This window comes from Martes martes (genome assembly GCF_963455335.1).
Source record: "Martes martes genome assembly, chromosome: 3".
NCBI classification, from domain to species: domain Eukaryota; kingdom Metazoa; phylum Chordata; class Mammalia; order Carnivora; family Mustelidae; genus Martes; species Martes martes.
The window spans coordinates 122,784,288-122,806,287 of NC_137890.1; the positions used below are offsets into that span (position 1 = coordinate 122,784,288).

The following is a 22,000-nucleotide window of genomic DNA, read 5'->3' on the forward strand; positions in this document are numbered from 1 at the left end:
GAAAACTGGACATTAATAAAATACTCCAGCATTAGTTTTAAAGAGTGCCGACGGACACGGTGATGTGATTTTTAGGATATGCTATTTCTGAGTATTGCATAGACTCATAATTTGTAAGCCACATCAGCCAGTTTGCTTTCTTTAAAAGTGAAACACCTTTGCAGACTGTTTTCATTTATGTTAATCAGATTCATGGAAATGAGAAAACAACATTTCTGGTTTTTTTCTTCGCTTTACCTCCCAGTAATAACGAAAGTAAATTTAACTGCAGAAGGTTGTTCTCTTGAATCCAAATATGATTAACACTTTCATTTTAATCAGAATCTCTTTGTTCATGTTTTTTAAGGGAGATATTTTCTAATAGATTAAAAATTCGTATCCCTAGGGAATCACAAGAAAATTAATATGCTCACTATTGTTTCATGAGCTTTCACATTATCTCAGATTTGCATGCAACCGTATAACTCGGTAGCAGCTGATTTTTCTGGATGGGTCCAGGAGGGTTTTGAGTGCATTTTCATCATTGCTGTCATTGCAGCAATACTAACCTAAGTGATTGACAGGATAATAAAAAGAATCAATGAAGATAACCAGCCCCAGAGTTCCGATTTCCCAAGTGCTAATTAACTGCCTCAGATAGAATCCTAGAAAAACTCAAAATCTCCTTCCTCCTTTATATACATCCTGTGTTGTCCCATGTGGTGTGTGTGTGTGTGTGATTTAATGTCTCATCTAATTAAGCAGGTATATACAGAATGTATCTGACTAGATATCCATTACATTATAATCATCAATGAGATATTAAGTTCCTAATGCGTCTGTGCGCCACATTCCTTGAGACATTAACAGAGCCATATAACACGGGTGCCATCTCCCTACCACACCTTCAGGCATTTGTCTGTTCTCAGTGGCTGTCCTTGGAGGAGCTGTCCCGGCTTGAGTTTGATATTACCATGTATTAATTCTGGAAACCTTGTCTCCAGGTGGACGTTGGGAAGAAGGCAGAAGCCGTAGCGACAGTCGTTGCTGCGGTAGACCAGGCCCGTGTCAGAGAACCCAGGGAGCCCAGGCACCTTGAAGAATCCTATGCTCAGCAGACCACTGTGGAGTATGGCTATAAGGAGCACATTTCTGCCACAAAGGTAGCTGAGCATCCCCAGCGTCCAGCCTCGGAACCCCATGTTGTCCCTAAAGCAGTCAAGCCTAGGGTGATCCAGGCTCCTTCTGAGACTCATGTCACAACTACTGATCAAATGGGAATGCACATTTCATCACAGGTAGGTCTATACCCGCTGGATCTTCACCCTATCTGTGGGAAAGTGAGCCTAACTGCGCTGGTCATCTGGTAAACCGTGCTGTCACGGATTCTCATTTCCTTGCAGATCAAGAAAACTACAGATCTCACAACTGAAAGATTAGTCCATGTGGATAAACGCCCCCGCACAGCAAGCCCTCACTTTACTGTTTCGAAAATTTCTGTCCCTAAGACAGAACATGGATATGAGGTAAGAAGGTACAGAGCATGACGCAGAAATGTCTGGCTTGAAGGAAATAAGTACCTAATGCGTGACGTAAACAGGTTCTTTGGGGTGTAGGCCAGTGTGGGCCTCTCTCTGGTGATGTCTGTTTATGGTCATTAGACTCCGGAGCCCCTGCAATCTAGCTCCCAAAACTTGTCCAGCAGGCTAAGCATCGAGCAGCGATGCTTAGGGGTTACCATACACCTCAAAGAAGACCCAAATCCATACAGCCTTTTCTCTCTGTTTCACAATTTGTAAAAAGATGGTGTGTCGCATGGTTTAGTTTTCCTTATGCTGTGAGATGCTTCAGTCTGTGAATGTATATCAGTAATAAAGTCAGACACTGAAAAATCGTGCTTTCATATACTCAATATAACGAGATGCAGAGAGGTAGTGTGTGTGGCAGTTGGGTTGGGTGGCAGAGTCACACAGCCTTGGATTAGTGTCCTAGCTCTGTCATCAGCAGCAAGTTAGTACATATAAAACCATTAGCAAGTTGGCAGCACATAGTAACCCTTCACATCAGTCCCTGTTCTTCTCATACCCATCTAAGACATGGAATACAAATCTTGTGTGCCCTCGGAGAATTGTAAAGTACATTTAATACCTATATTTGGAATAGCCCCAAGTTACTACTGAAATCCAATAACTGTAGAAAGTGATAGAATAAAAAGAGTGAGAAAGCCTTCAAAATATTTTCCTGAACGTCTCCATTTTCAGCTGCCACCCAGATTTGAGGCTGAAACTTTACAGGGCTATCTTAATGTAGTTCTCAGGCATTCACCAAATGCTTTCGTAATTTCCTGATTTTGAATTTCCCACTGTGGTATTGTTAGGGCGGTTAAGTGGAAATTCACCGCCAAGCTTTAGAAGACCCTCCATCCCTTTATGAAGAGCATGAAATAAGGGGCTCTAAATACAGCCCTTGAAAGATATTTTCCAAACGTATTTTACAGATTGGCAGGAATGATGACGAGCTTTATAAGAGGCTTATCTCTAACTGCCTTTTCATTGATCAGAAGAGCGATAGTGAGAGCATTGAAAGAATGTATAGACCACAGACTCAGCCCCCCCCGCAGAATGAGGGATGGTGGCCATTTGCTCTCTGAATCCTGAAACGGATTGATCCTTTTCCCTTCAGGCATCGATAGCTGGTAGTGCTATCGCCACATTACAGAAAGAGTTGTCGGCCACGCATTCTGCTCAGAAGATCACCAAGTCAGTGAAGGCACCAACTGTGAAGCCTGCTGAGGCTAGAGTGAGAGCCGAACCTACCCCCTCCCCTCAGTTCCCCTTCACCGATGTGCCAGACACTTACAAGAGTCAAGCTGGCATTGAAGTGAAGAAGGAGGTAGGGGTGAGCATCACTGGTAGCACAGTCCACGAAGAACGCTTCAAAGTCTTACACGAGCGGGAAACCAAGGTCAGTCCCTGGATTGCATGCCATTTCTTGAGCCATTGCTATGGAGCGGGGCCTGTTGATGCCACTGGGGTACTCAGCTGGGCACCCTCGGCCGGGCACCCTCCCTTTCTTTCTCCTTTACCATGTTCAGACGTAATTCTTTTAAGTCTGGTGTGGGTCAGAGCTCCTTTGTCTCAAATTGTGTTTGCAATTTTGCATGTGCTAAGAGTTGATGAGTTTGCCCCCTATTTCACGGGCATTTTGTAACATCCTTTGTAAAATTCATAGGTGACAGAAGTAGCAAGGGTGCCTGCACCTGTTGAAATCCCGGTTACCCCACCAACCTTGGTCTCGGTGAGTAACGAGGTTGATGCGTGTGTGGTCTGATACTTTTAACATATGCAAAGATTAGCTTCTTGGAATGGCCTTAGTGAATTCACAAAGGCTAGTTGTAAGACAATACACTATTTGGCAAGAAAAAGAGGAATTCTGTTTGGCAACTGTCATTCACATAGTCAACAGACTTAATGGGTTTCTGTGAGGTATAAGGCTTTATTGGGAGAGTTATGAAGATATACAAACCAATCCAGCCCTGTTTGATATCTTAGCCTTAGTATCAGAGAAAATGATACATATAGAAGGTGACAAGCATAATATAGCAGGTGAAAAGCACCTTCTTTTAACAGAGGAAAGAGAGAGTACTTCTGATTGGGAATAGCAGGAAAAGTTTTATTGAAGTGGCAGCATTTGCTTTGTTTAAATATGTGAGAATAACAGAGGGTATGGAGTTGCCCCATTATATGGTGTTGATACCATTCTGCCTTACAAACTTGGCAACACCTGACATTTATTTCAAGTTAGGTATACTCAGTTTCCAAGGGAGTCTCTTTACTAATATTTCTAGAGTCTTGACCTTTAAAAAAAAAACATTTTATGGCCATGAGAATGTGCAACTTCAAATCCTTCCACTAGTCATAACTCATAGAGATGATTAATGACTTAATGACTATGCACGCCTTATCGGTATTTCCTTTTCCTTGTCTCTTCAGGGCTTAAAAAATGTGACGGTTATAGAAGGTGAATCCGTCACCTTGGAGTGCCACATCTCTGGGTACCCATCCCCAAAAGTGACATGGTACAGGGAAGACTACCAAATAGAAAGTTCCATCGATTTCCAGATAACCTTCCAGAGTGGAATTGCCCGTCTTATGATTCGCGAAGCCTTTGCAGAAGACAGCGGACGATTTACCTGCAGTGCCGTGAATGAGGCTGGGACCGTCAGCACATCCTGCTATCTAGCTGTGCAAGGTTGGTGCACACTCCCACCGCCCTCTAAACACGCCATCGCCCTCAGCCAACACTTTCCACAGCGCAATTTCTGCATGCCTCATGATGATGGCCCCTTGGGGAACTGGGGGTCCATTAGAGGGTCGGCTTAGCTGTCACACTAAGCAGAAGTCACTGACAAAACGGACTCAATACCCGACTTAAATGAGAAACTTCTGTCTTATTCTAGCATCAGAAGAGTTTGAAAAGGAAACAACCGTGACTGAGAAATTGACCACGGAAGAGAAACGGTAAAACATACTTCTGCTTTTGTTCTAGTACAGTTTTGATTTTTTTCAGTCCCTTTGGTACTGGTGCTTTGCAACTGCAGAAGCTAATATGGAGGGAATTCTCTTTCCAGCTTCGTGGAGTCCAGAGATGTGGTGATGACGGATACTAGCATCACAGAGGAACAGGCAGGGCCCGGAGAGCCTGCTGCTCCTTTCTTCATTACAAAACCAGTGGTCCAGAAACTGGTGGAAGGTGGCAGCATTGTGTTTGAATGTCAGGTTGGCGGCAATCCAAAGCCCCACGTCTACTGGAAAAAATCTGGTGTTCCTCTTACCACGGGATACAGGTATTTTGATGGCTGACAGAGTTATCTGTGATTTGTATGTTATGTACATGAAGCCTACAGAGAAATAGGCTCCCCCCATGTAGGCTCGTTCATTATGGAAACTTCAGAGTATATTTTGAGGTATTTTTACACTTTTGCACAAAGTCTTATTGAGAAACAAAGCTTTGTGACAAAAGTATATAAAGATATATTTTTTTCTGTATTCTTGTTTGATACATGTATAGAGCCAGTGAATAGAGAAAATGTGGAATTTTACACACATATATTCTTCCAGAAACCATGTAAGACAGGATTCAATAAAAATGCATAATAATTAAGTGACTAAAAGATAAAAAAACAAGGGTCATGTAATGAAGAAGAAACTTAGTTATACATGATGAACATTTATGCTAATAAATTAGCTGTAAATGAATGTAAAATTTAGCTTTGAATTTCCTGCAACTTACGACAAATGAAAAAATCTAATTCTTTTATCTTAGTAAGAAAATATATAGTATACCAGAGGCTTCATATTGAAATAGTCAAAGGAATTTATTATTTTAATTATTCATTTGATCTTCACATGAAACAGAGAGCAAAATAATGAAAAAAGAGAAATACCTAAGTGTTTAAATGACCTCTCATTTGCTAACATAAACACCGAAGCCCTTTCCAAATGGTTGATTCTAGTAGTATTATATTCTATTATTTATTTCAAAGAATATGTGAACCTTATTTAAAGCAAAAATTTTAAGTTGTTTGACCCTCATTACTCATGTCCATGCATTTTCCTCAATTCTCAGCAATCTTCTATTTTACACGGAGCTTAGTCACATGTTTAAGGTCGTTGCATTTTGTACCACAGATCCTCATGAGGGCTGGTTTCTTCACATAGGGTTTTTTGTGACTGAATTTTATGTGTGTTCATTTCCATAAAGATACAAAGTGAGCTACAACAAGCAAACAGGGGAGTGCAGACTGGTAATTTCAATGACCTTTGCCGATGATGCTGGAGAATACACTATTGTCATTCGTAATAAGCATGGCGAGACTTCTGCATCTGCCTCCCTGCTTGAAGAAGGTAAAGGCAGCTCTGAGTAGTTTCTGTGTGCATGATAGGAAAGGAAATGCCAGGAAGGAGGAGTGCTGTGTGTTTGCCAAAAGGCCTGTTAAAACATCCCAGTTCTGATATCCCAGCTCTGTCGCCATTGCTACCTTCCCTTGGCCTCAGCTGTATAGGAAATGTTTTAGACCACATGGCCCCAAAAGCCATACTGGTGTTAAACTTCAAGGTTCTAGCATCAGTATCTATTTGGTGCATTTATTTCTAGGCATATTTTGAAGATGCAGGGATTCCAATTCCAGTTGCCTTCCAGATCCAGGCAGATAATATTAGTGAGTCCCATGAAGACAGTGGCAAACTGGAGAGCCTGTGCCCTGCCTTAAGGGCACAATAGCTGCCCACCCCCACTGTGTTGTCACCAGGCACACACATGCCAGGCTCAGTGTTCCTAGAGTTTCTGAAGTTTTAAAGGAAACCTGGAAGGGCACCATGGTGGTTCAGTTGGTTGGGCATCTATCTCTTGGTTTCAGCTTAGGTCACATCTCAGGGTCATGAGATTGAGCCCTGCATTAGGCTCCATGCTCAGTGGGGAGTCTGCTTGAGGTTCTCTCCCTCTTCTTCTGCCCCTCCCCCTGCTGGTACACATACATGCATGCTCGCTTGCTCTCTCACTCTCTTTCTCTCTCTTTTTAAAATAAATGAATAAATCTTAAAAAAAAAAAAAAAGAAGAAGAAGAACCTGAAAATCAAGATTTTCAGTATTCAAAGTAATTTGACAGAAAGTATAATGACTTTCAGGCCAAACAAAATGTATCTATGGGTCACATTTACTTTTGCTTAATTGTTCACATTATAGTGGACATTCCAGGTTCTGTCTCATTTGATCTGCACAACACCCCTTAGAGAAAGTTATTATCCTTATTTAGCAGATAAAACACTCAAGACCCAGGGAGATAAATGAATTGCCAAAAACCACACAGTGAATTAGGAAGAGCACTAGGCTAGATCTGAAAGAACTGACCAGTAATGTAAAGTTCTTTCTACGATAGTAGCAGCTGCTTTGACTTGTAAATAAAAATTTGGTTTGAGAATTCAATTTAATATAGATTGAGCACTTTGATGGTAAAATTTAGGAAATTCAGCTTTTGGCTATCAATTTTTCCTAGTGTAGGGCTTGCCTGAATGAAGTGGCATGAACACTTTTTTGTAGAAATACTACAATTAACGTATGTTCCTAAAACAAACAAGCAAAGGGGGGATAAAAGAGAGAGAAACAGACAAACCAAAAAGGAGACTCTTAATTATAGAAAGTGAACTGAAAGTTACCAAAAGGGAGATAAGTGGTGGGTCGGGGGGATGGGGGTGAGGGAGGGGGAGTGACACAGGTGATGGGGATTAAGGAGGGCACTTGTGCTGAGCCCTGGGTGATGTATGCAAGTGTTGAATCACTCTGTTGTACACTTGAAACTAATATCACACTGTATATTAACAACTGGAATTTCAATAAAAACTTTAAAAAAATAACTTATGTTCTTAACTTCTAGCTGAGTATGAGTCACTGATGAAGTCCCAGCAAGAAATGCTTTACCAAACACAAATGACTGCATTTGTGCAAGAGCCTAAAGTTGGGGAAATAGCACCTGGATTCTTATACTCTGACTATGAGAAAGAGTATGAAAAAGAACAGGCCTTAATTAGGAAAAAAATGGCCAAAGATACTGTAATGGTCAGAACTTTTGTAGAAGAACAGGTGAGTAGAACAATAATGGCCAAGTAAATCATTTCATAAGTTATGAAATTACTACCCACAATGTCCCTCTTTTTGATTTTTTCCTTTTCCTGGGATGGGGTCAGGGTTAAACTATGATTAGTGGGTCTAGATTCACTGTTGATAAGTTTCCTTAATCTTCATGACCTGTTGCACAACATGGCTTTAGAAATAGGGATTCCATATATGTAGGAAAAGACAAATATTAGAACAACCAAGCGCACTATTGCCCAGATCCTTTCATCTGCAGGATGGACATTCCAAACATAACCTGTGCCCTTAGGCTGTCATTGACCCAAGATGCCACAGCATGAACTGACAAAGATGATGATAATGCAGATTAAAAAACAAAACAGTGACTCATCTAATTCTCAACAAAAACAAACAGCCTTCTAGATTTTTCTCCCAATCAAAAACTTTAATCAATCCTTATCTCTAAAACTAACACTCTTAAGGATTATTTCCTTTCGTCAGGATATATATTTTTTAACAAACTGTCATTTTTTTTTTTACTATATAGGAATTCCATATCTCTTCCTTCGAAGAGAGGCTTATCAAAGAAATTGAATACAGAATAATAAAGACTACGTTAGAAGAACTTCTTGAAGAAGATGGAGAAGAAAAGATGGCAGTTGACATTTCAGAATCTGAAGCTGTTGAAGCAGGATTTGACTTAAGAATAAAGAATTATAGAATTCTTGAGGGGATGGGTGTTACTTTTCATTGCAAGATGTCTGGCTATCCATTACCCAAGGTAAAATATAAACATCAGGTCTCCAGGTTACAATAAAGATACAAATCAGTTACAGTAACTATTTTATCTAAATTTTTTTCGAATATGCATGATATTTTTTGCAGATTGCATGGTACAAAGATGGCAAACGCATCAAGCATGGAGAGAGATACCAAATGGACTTTCTGCAAGATGGCAGAGCTAGTCTACGCATACCTGTTGTTCTTCCAGAAGATGAAGGCATCTATACTGCATTTGCCAGCAATATGAAAGGAAACGCAATTTGCTCAGGGAAATTGTATGTAGAGCCTGCTGCGCCTCTTGGTGCTCCGACTTACATACCCACACCAGAACCAGTGAGCAGAATCAGGTAAGACTTGGAATAATTTGGGTTGATGAAGATTTAAATTGTTTAAAAGACCAAATATCCCAGTAACAAACTGCTATTGTGTGAGGGACCAAAAAAAAAAAAAAAATGAAGGCTGAGAAGCACAGAAACTTGCCATTAACCATACAGATAATTGCCAGACATTTTTATTTCTTACCGCTGTGTAAGGTGAACAAAGCGTTTTCCTTGGAGTGGCATGCTATTCATTTTGCCAGTGCTGTAACTAATGTAATGAAACTACCAAGGTTTCCTTAACACCTAATTTTACATGTGTTATCCCTTCTTTACACAACAACCCTTCTACGTAGGTATTATTAATGCTTTGGAAGTGGGAGCACTTGATCTCTGGGAGCCTATGAAAATTGTCTTCGTTCACCCAGACTGTAGGTGGTGGTGCCAACACTTGAAATCCAATCCAAGCCAGTCTGGCTGCAATGTGTAGATAGGGTTTAGGCTTTTCTCAAATATAATTTCTATGTTTTCCCTTTGCTTAGATAAAAAATTATATTTCTCTTTTTCTATAAATGTGTTCATTGGTTTATTTAACCAACCAATATTTATTGAGATGTTTTGGCAGTCGAATCAGAAGGGTCGGTGACTAATTAAAGGCAGGTGGTGATGGAAAGACTATTAAAAATTGTTCCAAGATTTTTAAGGCTGGGTACCTGGCTATGTTGAAGAACTACTGACTGGAATGGAGGATATATGAAAAACATAGATTTGGGGGCAAAAATAATGTATTCTGTTTTGAATCCCGGTGATTTTGAAGTGCCATTTAATATGTACATGAAGCCAATTCTAAAATGATGTTAAGAAAGAGGTTTGTTTATTTTGCTGGGTTTTCTCTATGCCTCATGTAAATACTGTTTTGCCTTGGTTTTTCAGATCTATCTCTCCACGTTCAGTGAGTAGATCTCCTATACGCATGTCTCCTGCACGGATGTCCCCTGCACGGATGTCCCCCGCACGGATGTCTCCTGCAAGGATGTCCCCTGGACGTAGGCTGGAGGAAACAGATGAGTCACAACTTGAGAGACTGTATAAGCCAGTCTTTGTGTTAAAGCCTGCTTCTTTCAAATGTTTAGAAGGGCAAACAGCCAGATTTGACTTAAAGGTCGTTGGTAGACCTATGCCAGAGACCTTCTGGTTTCATGATGGTATGTATGATAAGTTTTTACTTACAAGTCATTAAATACAAAATTAAGTTTATATGTATCTACAACACTTTAAAAGCAATTATTTTTAATACATGTTTTCTTTTTTACTTAATTTTTTTATAGGCCAGCAAATTGTCAATGATTATACCCATAAAGTAGTCATTAAAGAAGATGGTACCCAATCACTGATTATTGTCCCTGCAATGCCCAGTGATTCTGGGGAATGGACTGTCATTGCCCAAAACAGGGCAGGAAAATCTTCGATTTCAGTGATTTTAACTGTGGAAGGTATTTGCTCTTAAAAAAGAAACTACCTTATCACTTGGGCTATAAACAAGTATTTCAGTCCTACTCACTCTGAATCAAAACCTTTCTCTTCCAGCTGTGGAACATCAGGTAAAACCAATGTTCGTAGAAAAACTAAAAAACCTCAACATAAAAGAGGGTTCTCGACTTGAAATGAAAGTCAGAGCTACGGGTAATCCCAACCCTGATATTGTATGGCTGAAAAACAGTGACATCATTGTACCTCATAAATATCCAAAAATCAGGTAAGTTTGCTTGAAAATAATAAAACTAAGCTCATTATACAAATCCAATAACCAAGGAAGCAAAAACTACTCCTGTATTGATTTTTTTTCACTTTTTCTAGAATTGAAGGAACCAAGGGAGAAGCTGCCCTTAAAATTGATTCCACTGTCAGCCAGGATTCTGCCTGGTATACTGCAACTGCTATTAATAAGGCTGGCCGAGACACTACAAGATGCAAAGTGAACGTTGAAGTTGAGTTTGCAGAGCCTGAACCAGAGAGAAAATTAATCATCCCACGAGGGACCTACAGAGCAAAGGAGATTGCAGCCCCAGAACTGGAGCCCCTCCATCTGCGATATGGTCAGGAGCAATGGGAAGAGGGTGACCTCTATGATAAAGAGAAACAACAGAAACCATTTTTCAAGAAAAAACTCACTTCCTTAAGACTCAAGCGCTTTGGGCCTGCCCACTTCGAGTGTAGGCTAACACCAATTGGTGACCCAACGATGGTGGTGGAATGGCTCCATGATGGAAAGCCACTTGAAGCAGCCAACAGGCTCCGTATGATCAATGAGTTTGGGTATTGCAGCCTTGATTATGGAGTTGCATATTCCAGAGACAGTGGCATCATTACTTGCAGAGCTACTAACAAATATGGAACAGATCACACATCTGCCACACTTATTGTTAAAGATGAAAAAAGTCTTGTGGAGGAATCTCAGTTGCCTGAGGGGAGGAAAGGCTTACAGAGAATTGAAGAATTAGAGAGGATGGCTCACGAAGGTGCACTTACAGGTGTAACAACAGATCAAAAAGAGAAGCAAAAGCCAGACATCGTCTTGTTCCCAGAGCCAGTAAGAGTACTTGAAGGCGAAACCGCTAGGTTCCGTTGCCGAGTGACAGGTTACCCTCAACCCAAAGTCAACTGGTACCTCAATGGACAGCTGATCCGCAAAAGCAAAAGGTTCAGAGTTCGCTATGATGGCATTCACTATTTGGACATCGTGGACTGCAAATCCTATGACACAGGGGAAGTCAAGGTCACTGCAGAAAATCCCGAAGGTGTGATAGAGCATAAAGTGAAACTTGAGATCCAACAGAGGGAAGATTTTAGGTCTGTCCTCAGGCGAGCCCCTGAACCAAAGCCCGAGTTTCACATACATGAACCTGGAAAACTTCAGTTTGAAGTACAGAAAGTAGATAGACCTGTTGATACCACTGATGCCAAGGAAGTTGTGAAACTGAAAAGGGCTGAAAGAATTACCCATGAAAAAGTATCTGAAGAGTCTGAAGAGCTGCGCAGTAAATTCAAGCGCAGAACCGAGGAGGGATATTATGAAGCCATTACTGCTGTGGAGCTCAAGTCTCGTAAGAAGGATGAATCCTATGAAGAGCTCCTAAGGAAGACAAAAGATGAGCTTCTCCACTGGACCAAAGAATTAACTGAAGAGGAGAAGAAAGCCCTTGCTGAAGAAGGCAAGATCACTATTCCAACATTTAAACCTGATAAAATTGAACTGAGTCCTAGTATGGAAGCTCCTAAAATCTTTGAAAGAATCCAAAGCCAAACAGTGGGCCAAGGATCTGATGCACACTTCCGGGTCAGAGTGGTGGGAAAACCAGACCCTGAATGTGAATGGTACAAAAATGGCGTAAAGATCGAACGTTCTGACCGAATCTACTGGTACTGGCCTGAAGACAATGTTTGTGAACTGGTCATAAGAGATGTGACTGCCGAGGACTCTGCCAGCATCATGGTGAAAGCCATCAACATAGCTGGGGAAACCTCAAGCCATGCATTCTTACTTGTCCAAGGTAATTTGAAGTCTTTGGTTTGATGGATCTGTCTCTATTTATCCGTGACTATCCATTAGTGTATTTCTTTTTCTTTTCTTTTCCCATTATTCAAATTGTGAATTTAATTTAATACAATGTCTTTTTCTCCCCCCTTTCGTTATAGCCAAGCAATCGATCATTTTCACACAGGAATTACAAGATGTTGTTGCTAAGGAAAAAGACACCATGGCAACCTTTGAATGTGAAACTTCGGAGCCATTTGTCAAAGTGAAGTGGTATAAAGATGGTGTGGAGGTTCATACGGGAGATAAATATAGGATGCACTCTGACAGAAAGGTCCACTTCCTCTCCATACTGACAATTGATGCATCCGATGCTGAAGACTACAGCTGTGTACTCGTAGAAGACGAAAATGTAAAAACAACAGCGAAACTTATTGTCGAAGGTAGTAAATAATAATCTCACTATTTACTTCAGTTTTAAAGTCACCATTAGTATGTGATAGAATTAGCTTTAGAGTTTTCCTTTCATAAATGGAATTATTTGGGAATTGGATATAAGCTGCAGAGCAAGATTTCTAAATTTATACCAGCAATTAAAAATATTGACAATTTGGATTTTTAAAAATCAAGGTTATTTTGATGTCTTGTTTTAAAAATTTTATATTGAAATAAAATTCTGTGCTTTAAAAAATAATTTAGGAGCACCTAGGTGGCCTAGTCAGTTAAGCATTTGCCCTCGGCTCAAGTCATGATCCCAGGGTCCTGGGATCGAGCCCCACTTTGGGCTCCCTGCTCAGTGGGGAGACTGCTTCTCCCTCTCCCTTTGCCTCTCACCCCCCTACTCTCTCTGTTTCTCTCAAATAAATGAATAAAATCTTTAAAATAAATAAATGATTTAAATATCAAAATAACTTCTTTTTATTAAAAATTTATTTCTCAGTCCATCACCAGGGGGATTAAGAATATTCCTGATAGCATGGGAGACTTAAGAGATTTACAAGGAATTTTTTCTACCTTAAGTCTAGATGTGTACCTCTCCAGAGGAAGTAACTTCTCTTTATCTAATGCCTCAGGTGCAGTTGTTGAATTTGTGAAAGAACTTCAGGACATAGAAGTTCCAGAATCATTTTCGGGAGAGTTAGAGTGCGTTATATCCCCGGAAAATATTGAAGGCAAATGGTATCATAATGGTGTGGAGCTGAAGTCCAATGGCAAATACACAATTACATCTCGCCGTGGACGTCAGAACCTCACAGTTAAGGATGTGACCAAAGAGGACCAGGGAGAATACAGCTTTGTTGTCGATGGGAAAAAGACAACCTGTAAACTAAAGATGAGACGTAAGTCTGCCTGTTCCTTTTGGTCTGCACTGAATATCATCATGGCTTATTGATAAAGAAATGACCATAAAGTTCTTTTTTCTCCCTGTATTTCACAGCCCGCCCCATTGCTATCCTACAAGGACTTAGTGATCAAAAAGTCTGTGAAGGTGACATTGTCCAGCTTGAAGTGAAGGTCTCCTTGGAGAACGTGGAGGGTGTCTGGATGAAAGATGGCCAAGAAGTGCAGCCCAGTGACAGAGTTCACATTGTGATAGACAAACAGTCCCATATGCTGCTCATTGAAGACATGACTAAGGAGGATGCTGGAAATTACTCCTTCACCATTCCATCCCTTGGACTGTCAACCAGTGGGCGTGTCTCTGTCTACAGTGAGTGCAACTTACATATTTTTATGGGTACCCTGTTAATGGGTGGAGAACTTTAATAAGCAGGCATTTAAAGCAAAATCCACTTTCATAAATCTTTTATTTGTGTGTGTGGTTTTACAGGTGTTGATGTGATAACTCCTCTAAAGGATGTTAATGTGCTTGAGGGCACCAAGGCTGTGCTTGAATGTAAGGTCTCAGTCCCTGATGTGACTTCCGTTAAATGGTACTTAAATGATGAACAAATCAAGCCTGATGATCGCGTACAAGCCATTGTCAAAGGCACTAAGCAGCGACTAGTGATTAACAGGACCCACGCTTCAGATGAAGGACCTTACAAACTGATGGTTGGGAGGGTTGAAACCAGCTGTGATCTCTCTGTGGAAAGTAAGGATTCTTCCATTTAAGTTATCAGTGTCTTAAGCCTTCTATTTTCCCAGTGTGATATTAACCAAGTGATTATTTTTTCCCCCAGAAATTAAAATTATCAGAGGTCTGCGTGACCTTACCTGTACAGAAACCCAAAATGTGGTCTTAGAAGTTGAGCTGTCCCACTCAGGAATTGATGTTTTGTGGAATTTTAAGGGCAAGGAAATCAAACCCAGTTCTAAATATAAAATTGAAGCGCATGGAAAAATATATAAGTTGACAGTTCTAAATATGATGAAAGATGATGAAGGAGAATACACATTTTTTGCCGGAGAAAATATGACATCTGGAAAACTTACTGTGGCAGGTTGGTATATTTATCATTCAATCTAACTTCTTATGTGCGGAAGTCGTTTTAATTTAAGAAATTGCAGCATATTCCCTTTCAAATTCCCATCAGTTTTCACTTCATGCCTCTGCTTATGCTGTTCTCAAAGCCAGTAGTTCCCTCAACACTGTCCCCACCATGTTCTCCTAGGCAGACCTACCTCAGTTGCCATTTTCTTTGAAGCCTTTATCTTCCCATCTGTGTAAGATCTTACTACTTCAATTATCAGATTATTTTCCGTGTGTCTCTTCCATGGCCCTTAGTACATACTTGTGTTATTGCCCCATTTCTTCTTCTCACACCAGAATATAAGCCCCCAAATCTGGAAATGCTTCGTTCTTCTCTGTGTTCTCCAACATGTTGCACATGATAGGTGATTAATAAGCAGTGGTTGAACTGAGCTTTGTTTAAACTTTCCTACTCTAAGGTGTATTTCTTTTTTTTTTAATTACTCTTGTTCCTTTAACTTTTGTTTTCTTTGTTCCCTTCATATTTGTTTTTTGAACCCAATGAACATTTTAAAACATAAGTCAGTGTATCTGTATATCTCTGTCTTATGAGATGAAGTAGGCCATTCTCATTCAGCAGAAATCCCTTGCTCTAAAATGAAAAACCAAAAGCAGAAATCAACTGTCAAGAAAAAACTAGAAGTCATCATAAATGTGTTTGGTTCATTACAATTTAATTATTGAGGACATATTGATGACATGGGGATTAAATTGTAAAGTCCATGCGGGAATTGTGTATCCCAGTTTATCTTATACTTTATTATAATATTTCCTCAGATTTTCGACCATGAAAAAAACTTCTGAAACAAAATTTTAGGCCCTCCACTTTGACATGCCTAATATAAATCACGTTTTTAAATGTGTGCAAACGAGGAAAAACTATGAGCCTCTATGTGATTTCACTCAACACTTATTAAGGATCTACCATAGGCAAGACACTGCTAGAAACACACGACACAAAAATGAATAAGGCATGATTTTTTTTTCTTGAGAAATTCACAATTTAGAAAGGGACAGATACATTAGCAACTAACTTGCTGAAGGAGTTATTTATTCTGCCAGTGGATAGTGGCCATGGAGGCAATATGGGGAAGTTTAATGAAAGAGATGACACATGTCAAAACAGTGATTTTTGGGGGTGCCTAAGTGGCTCAGTTGGTTGAGCGGCTAACTCTTGATTTTGCCTTAGGTCATGATCTCAGGGTCCTGGGATCAAGCCCTGCATCAGGCTCTGTGCTCAGGCAGGAGTCTGCTTGAGGATTTCTCTCCCTCTCCCTCTGCCTCTACCCCGCTCTTTCTCAAATTAAATAAATAAATGTTTTTTAAGAAAAATAGTGATTTTTAGTATATAAGAATCTCTAATCTTATAGAAATATTGATGACTGAACATTTTCTTAGCACATCTTTTCCCAATCAAATATTAGATATATTTGCAGCAAACAGTCCTTAGAAGATGTAAGTAGAATACTTTTGAAGGAGAAATTGAGTTACAGGCCATCCAGGTGGTATTGTTCTCAAAATTCTCTATTAACAGTTGCTTTCCCTTTGCGAAGCCTTCCTAATTCCAGTGTTTCCCCTGGTTGTCAATCATGCATACTAGAATAAGGATTTTTGTGATATATTCTCAATATGGATAAAGATAGTTCTAGACATTTCATGATATTCAAAACCATGTTTTAAAATTTGATATTTTATATTTAATTGTTCAGAGATTTCTTTTTTGCATAATATTTTTAAAGGACTCACGCTTACACTTGTCTTGTTCCAAAGGGGGGGCCATCTCCAAGCCACTCACTGATCAGACGGTGGCTGAATCGCAGGAAGCTATATTTGAATGTGAAGTTGCCAACCCAGATTCAGAAGGCGAGTGGCTGAAGGATGGCAAACACCTACCACTGAGTAACAACATCCGGAGTGAATCTGATGGCCACAAAAGGAGACTTATCATCGCTGCCACCAAATTAGACGACATTGGAGAGTACACCTACAAGGTGGCCACCTCCAAAACATCTGCAAAACTCAAAGTTGAAGGTTTGTGCTATAATAACAGATGTATTTGTTCCACATCGTATTACATTCTTGATAGTCTCATTTTTAAAAAGTCAGAGGTATAATCATTCTGGATGCCATAAATCTTCATTTCATAAAATCATTATAAACTCTCCAAACTTTCTGAGCCATCTACCACAAAGTGAAAAATTGCTTTTAAGATGTGTTTCTGTGAAGAAGCTATTTCTTTGGTTCTAGCTCAGAGGAACAGCCTAATTAGACACTCTCATTCTCCATTCCCCTCTTGCTCTTCTCCAGTCTTTTAAGCTATTAGTATGCAGCTTTGCAAAACTTCAATTCATTCTAGTATAGAAAATCATGGTGTAGTGTGCATCTCGAACTGGATCCCAGGTTTTCCTAAATAATCTCAAGGTGTCTTTTAAAACAGAGGTGATGTATAACTGCAACATTTCTGATAACCGTTTTTTTGCAAGATGACCAGGTAATGTTCTTATCCCAGGACTTCTTTTACTTGGCCATACCATCTTTATTTCCTAAACCAATCATAAATTTGTCTTCAGCTGTCAAAATTAAGAAGACTCTGAAGAACCTCACAGTGACAGAGACGCAGGATGCTGTTTTCACTGTCGAGCTTACTCACCCTAATGTAAAAGGCGTCCAGTGGATCAAAAATGGTGTCGTGCTGCAACCCAGTGACAAGTATGACATCTCAGTCAAAGGCACAGTTTACACTCTGAGGATTAAAAACTGTGCTGTTGTGGATGAATCTGTATATGGCTTCAAGCTTGGAAAACTAGGAGCCAGTGCCAGACTGCATGTTGAAAGTGAGTTGATTTAGAAACATTTTACAAGTAGCCAATGTATGGTTGCCACTCAGTTAACCGTATCACTGAACTGCCTCAACTTTCCTCGTTAGCTGTCAAGATCATTAAAAAGCCGAAAGATGTGACCGCCTTGGAAAATGCCACCGTTGCCTTTGAAGTTAGTGTTTCCCATGACACTGTTCCAGTAAAATGGTTCCACAAGAATGTGGAGATTAAGCCAAGTGACAAGCACAGACTGGTCTCAGAAAGGAAGGTCCACAAGCTGATGCTGCAGCATATCACCCCCTCGGATGCTGGGGAATATACCGCTGTGGTGGGGCAATTGGAATGCAAAGCTAAACTTTTTGTGGAGAGTAAGTATTAGCCTTACAGTATTTTCCAAGATGATCCCCATGTGCTCATCGGTTGATTGGTTGGTTGGTTGGTTGGTTAGTTGATGTCATCCATTTTTTAAAATAAAATATACTAACTGAAGTGCTTTTTGATTTTCCCAAGCATTACATATTACAAAAACCATGAAAAACATTGAGGTACCTGAGACCAAAGCTGCCTCCTTTGAATGTGAGGTGTCCCACTTCAATGTCCCTTCCATGTGGCTGAAGAATGGTGTGGAGATTGAGATGAGTGAGAAGTTCAAGATAGTCGTGCAAGGGAAACTCCACCAGCTGATCATCATGAACACCAGCACAGAGGACTCAGCAGAATACACATTTGTTTGTGGCAATGACCAAGTCAGTGCTACCCTGAAAGTGACCCGTAAGTAAACAAACAAAAAATATATATAAAATATTTGGTAAACTCATTGTTACTATATATCCTACACTTTCCCTTCCTGACCAGTTAATCCACTCCAAAAGTCCTTGATTAAAACATCTACTGTGTGTTCACCCTGAGTTAGTCACTAACATCTCCACCTGGATGAAATTTTCTGATTAGAGTTGCCTTGAAAAGCTACCTATAAAGATGCTATAGTATCTATCCCTAGCTCTCTCTGTTCCTCTGTCACATGGTATTGTCCCATAGAGGGGTACCTGGAAGATAGTATAGCTCATATCCCAGAACTATAATCACCTTCGCAGACAGACTAAACACATTCCGAGTTTTCACTCTGTGCTCATTATAACTCACATCACACTAAATCTCCTTGGGTGTATTTCCTTCCCCCTTTGCAGCAATCATGATTACATCCATGCTGAAGGACATCAATGCTGAAGAAAAAGACACAATTACCTTTGAGGTAACGGTGAACTATGAAGGCATCTCTTACAAATGGTTAAAGAATGGTGTGGAAATCAAATCAACTGACAGGTGCCAGATGAGAACCAAAAAGCTCACGCACTCACTGAATATCAGGAATGTTCACTTCGGGGATGCAGCCGAGTACACCTTTGTGGCTGGAAAAGCTACATCAACAGCCACCCTTTATGTGGAAGGTATGGTGTCATATATGTCTTATCCATACAACTAGATATCAAACGCACCTTAGAAAATATTGGTCAGTGCATTAATGAATGGAAAAATAAAATATGGTGTTTCTGTGTAATGAAATATTGTTAGCAATCAAAAGCAAGTGCCAATACATGCTACCACATGGATAAACCTGAAAAAACTTTACGCTAAGTGAAAGAAGCTGGTCACAAAGGACCATGTCATGTCTGATTCCCTTTATAGGAAAGTCGGAATACACAAATCTATAGAGACCATAGATGGGTGCCTACACCGGAGGGTCTGGTGGGTGATGACTAAGGGTTGTATGGTTTTTTGGGGGGTGACAAGGATATTCTAACATTGATAGTTATGGTTGTACAATTCTGACTACACTGAAAGCCCCTGAATTGTGAGTTATGTCTTAATGCCATTAGGAAGATTAATTTTTGTACACGCTCTTTTCCAGCTCGCCATATAGAGTTTCGAAAACATATTAAGGACATCAAGGTTCTTGAGAAGAAGCGAGCCATGTTTGAATGTGAAGTTTCTGAACCTGACATCACCGTTCAGTGGATGAAAGATGGCCAAGAGCTGCCAGCCGTGGATAGGTCAGTTGTGTTCCTTGGCTACATTCCAGTAATTCCCAGTTTGCTTTGAGTCACCATTCATTAAACTTCCATTTCTGTGTCATCCATAGAATAAAGATACAGAAAGAGAAATACGTCCACCGCCTCCTGATCCCATCCACCCGGATGTCTGATGCCGGGCAGTACGCAGTGGTGGCAGGAGGCAACATCTCCACTGCCAACCTCTATGTAGAGGGCAGAGATGTCCGCATCCGGAGTCTCAAAAGGGAGGTTCAGGTATTGTCTATGTGCTGAATGTGGGGAGACGTCATCAAGGGCTCATATTCCATAGTTTGAGATTTTAATTTTTAACCTTAACATTTTCTAACTACAGTCTTCTAAAGAATGAAAACAGCTGATCCCTGCTGGCTTAGACTCTTAATCTGACATCAATTTAGTCACAGTTTTCCCTCACTTGGGGAAATAGTATGTCCTTAGCAGCTGTCTGGATACTTTAATTAAAGCAGCTGTAGAAACTTTGCTGCCTCATAAATGGCCACCTGCCAAGCAGCCCAAACCAGGAAAGAGCTAAAATTTACACTGTGGTGCTTACACAGCAACTAGAATTCAGGGAAGGTAGGACAAGGTGGCGTTTTATCATACGGCTTCTGTCATGGAGAAGCAGGTGTGTAGGGACTTGGCCGGGGATGCTTCTTCTGAGGCCCAGGAGGTAAACCAGTTGGAGCAAAGCTGGATTCCCAGCAGGGGTGCTGAGCTGGACAGCTTTGCCCTCTACCACTTGTGCAGAGCTTGTTTCACGAGTGCCTATCTTCCCAAATGGTGGAATGGAGAGAACGTGTTAGGAGAAATATCCTTTGAATTCAGATTTACCCTATTGCTTATCTGAGGAGAACCAGACATGACAGACCTTAGGCCGTAGTGAAAAAGCCTTCAGTGAGGACGCAGATGACCTAAATATGTCTTCTGTCCTTTACTGCCCAATTCTGAACCTTGATTTCCTCACTTTTAAAAATGAGGCTAATAGTTTCTACATACCCCAGGAGGTTCTTGTTCATACCATAAGAAACCAAATTAAATAGTAGAAGAGCTTTGTCAAAAATGAAAAGCCCACAGATACAAGGTATTGTTATTTCTGTTGTGATTAGTTAAAAAGCAAGAATTTTAAGGATTCAAATCATAGTCTCTTTGGGGTGGCATCTCTGCTCAGTGCAGGTGTCAGCAGGATTCTTTACAGAAGAAGTTAGGGCAGCATTTGTCTAAGGATATGCAGGACACATTAGAATGCACTTCACCCAGTCAAACTTTTTATATCATAATGTATAGTTTTGGCATGCTCTTGAAATGAACAGTTTTAGAAACAGGCTAAAACTGAAAGGAAAGCAGGACTTCAATTCTCTTTATATGTTGCTCCATTGAAAGGTTATTGAGAAACAACGTGCTGTCGTTGAGTTTGAGGTCAACGAAGACGATGTTGATGCCCACTGGTATAAAGACGGCATTGAAATCAATTTCCAAGTTCAAGAACGACACCAGTATGTGGTGGAGAGAAGAATCCACCGGATGTTTATCTCTGAGACCAGGCATAGCGATGCCGGTGAATACACCTTTGTGGCAGGAAGGAACAGGAGTTCCGTTACTCTCTATGTCAATGGTAGGTAGAGATACCCGCATATGTTGTGGAACCAACTGGGATAATCCTCCCCTTTAAGTTCCTAAAGGGCTGATAGTTTCTGGGCAATTTCTGAAGAAGCCATGCTACTTGTATTGTAGCTACATATATTTTCACATATCACCTGTGGTGAAGGGACGGCAGCTATTAAAACGACTGTAAAGATGTCATTTCCAGAATGTGCCTAATGGCTAGATCCTCATTTAGTTGTTCAACTCTATTGAATATCCACCGTCCGTCAACTATAATAGACCCTCAGTGGGTTTCTAGCTACAGTGCTTAGCTGGTCGAGTTCTCCATCCTTGGAGCCAACTGCTTAGGTGCTAGTAGTGCTATCAAGCCCCAGGGCATATGCAGCCTCTAGTGCGGAGTGCCTGGGAAAATCCAGAAGTCCTCTTTGAGACCCCAGGGGGCCTGGAGAGCCACAGATGCTGCGGAGCTAGGTTTTCTCTGCCTCGAACCCGAGGACCAGAGGCTCTTATTCCATATACTACCACGTCCTTAGAGGAGAGCCATGAAAGCACCCACCTTCCTCATGAAAAAACTGAGAGCTGAATTTGAGGCTCCTCTAGAAATGAGACTAATCTATTTGGAGAAGAAGGACTGTTCATGCCTATTTGAATCTTGAGTCTATTCTGAACAAATACCTCAGAAGCAGATTGAAGAACCCCAGGAATAATCTCAGATTAACAAAAATGAGCCACATTGCCAACATCCCCTTAGGCCCTAGAAGACCAAACCATCATGGTATCCAGTTCTTACTCTT

General features: G+C 40.5%; 1 protein-coding gene across 1 annotated transcript in view; it reads left to right on the top strand.

The window, feature by feature from the left end:
- The window catches only part of TTN (titin), a 272,495-nt gene that overhangs the window by 20,203 nt on the left and 230,292 nt on the right, over positions 1-22,000 (top strand). Inside the window, exons 15-42 of the mRNA XM_080798480.1 lie at positions 984-1,277; positions 1,383-1,505; positions 2,662-2,943; positions 3,211-3,276; positions 3,972-4,230; positions 4,439-4,499; positions 4,610-4,825; positions 5,743-5,885; positions 7,412-7,617; positions 8,156-8,389; positions 8,494-8,738; positions 9,642-9,913; positions 10,037-10,201; positions 10,296-10,464; positions 10,566-12,259; positions 12,405-12,686; positions 13,317-13,583; positions 13,682-13,954; positions 14,075-14,338; positions 14,427-14,687; positions 16,487-16,747; positions 17,287-17,550; positions 17,643-17,903; positions 18,046-18,306; positions 18,723-18,983; positions 19,445-19,586; positions 19,676-19,841; positions 20,985-21,216. Of these exons, the coding sequence (XP_080654606.1) occupies positions 984-1,277; positions 1,383-1,505; positions 2,662-2,943; positions 3,211-3,276; positions 3,972-4,230; positions 4,439-4,499; positions 4,610-4,825; positions 5,743-5,885; positions 7,412-7,617; positions 8,156-8,389; positions 8,494-8,738; positions 9,642-9,913; positions 10,037-10,201; positions 10,296-10,464; positions 10,566-12,259; positions 12,405-12,686; positions 13,317-13,583; positions 13,682-13,954; positions 14,075-14,338; positions 14,427-14,687; positions 16,487-16,747; positions 17,287-17,550; positions 17,643-17,903; positions 18,046-18,306; positions 18,723-18,983; positions 19,445-19,586; positions 19,676-19,841; positions 20,985-21,216 (7,624 nt within the window). The remainder of the gene's footprint in view (positions 1-983; positions 1,278-1,382; positions 1,506-2,661; positions 2,944-3,210; positions 3,277-3,971; positions 4,231-4,438; positions 4,500-4,609; positions 4,826-5,742; positions 5,886-7,411; positions 7,618-8,155; positions 8,390-8,493; positions 8,739-9,641; positions 9,914-10,036; positions 10,202-10,295; positions 10,465-10,565; positions 12,260-12,404; positions 12,687-13,316; positions 13,584-13,681; positions 13,955-14,074; positions 14,339-14,426; positions 14,688-16,486; positions 16,748-17,286; positions 17,551-17,642; positions 17,904-18,045; positions 18,307-18,722; positions 18,984-19,444; positions 19,587-19,675; positions 19,842-20,984; positions 21,217-22,000) is intronic.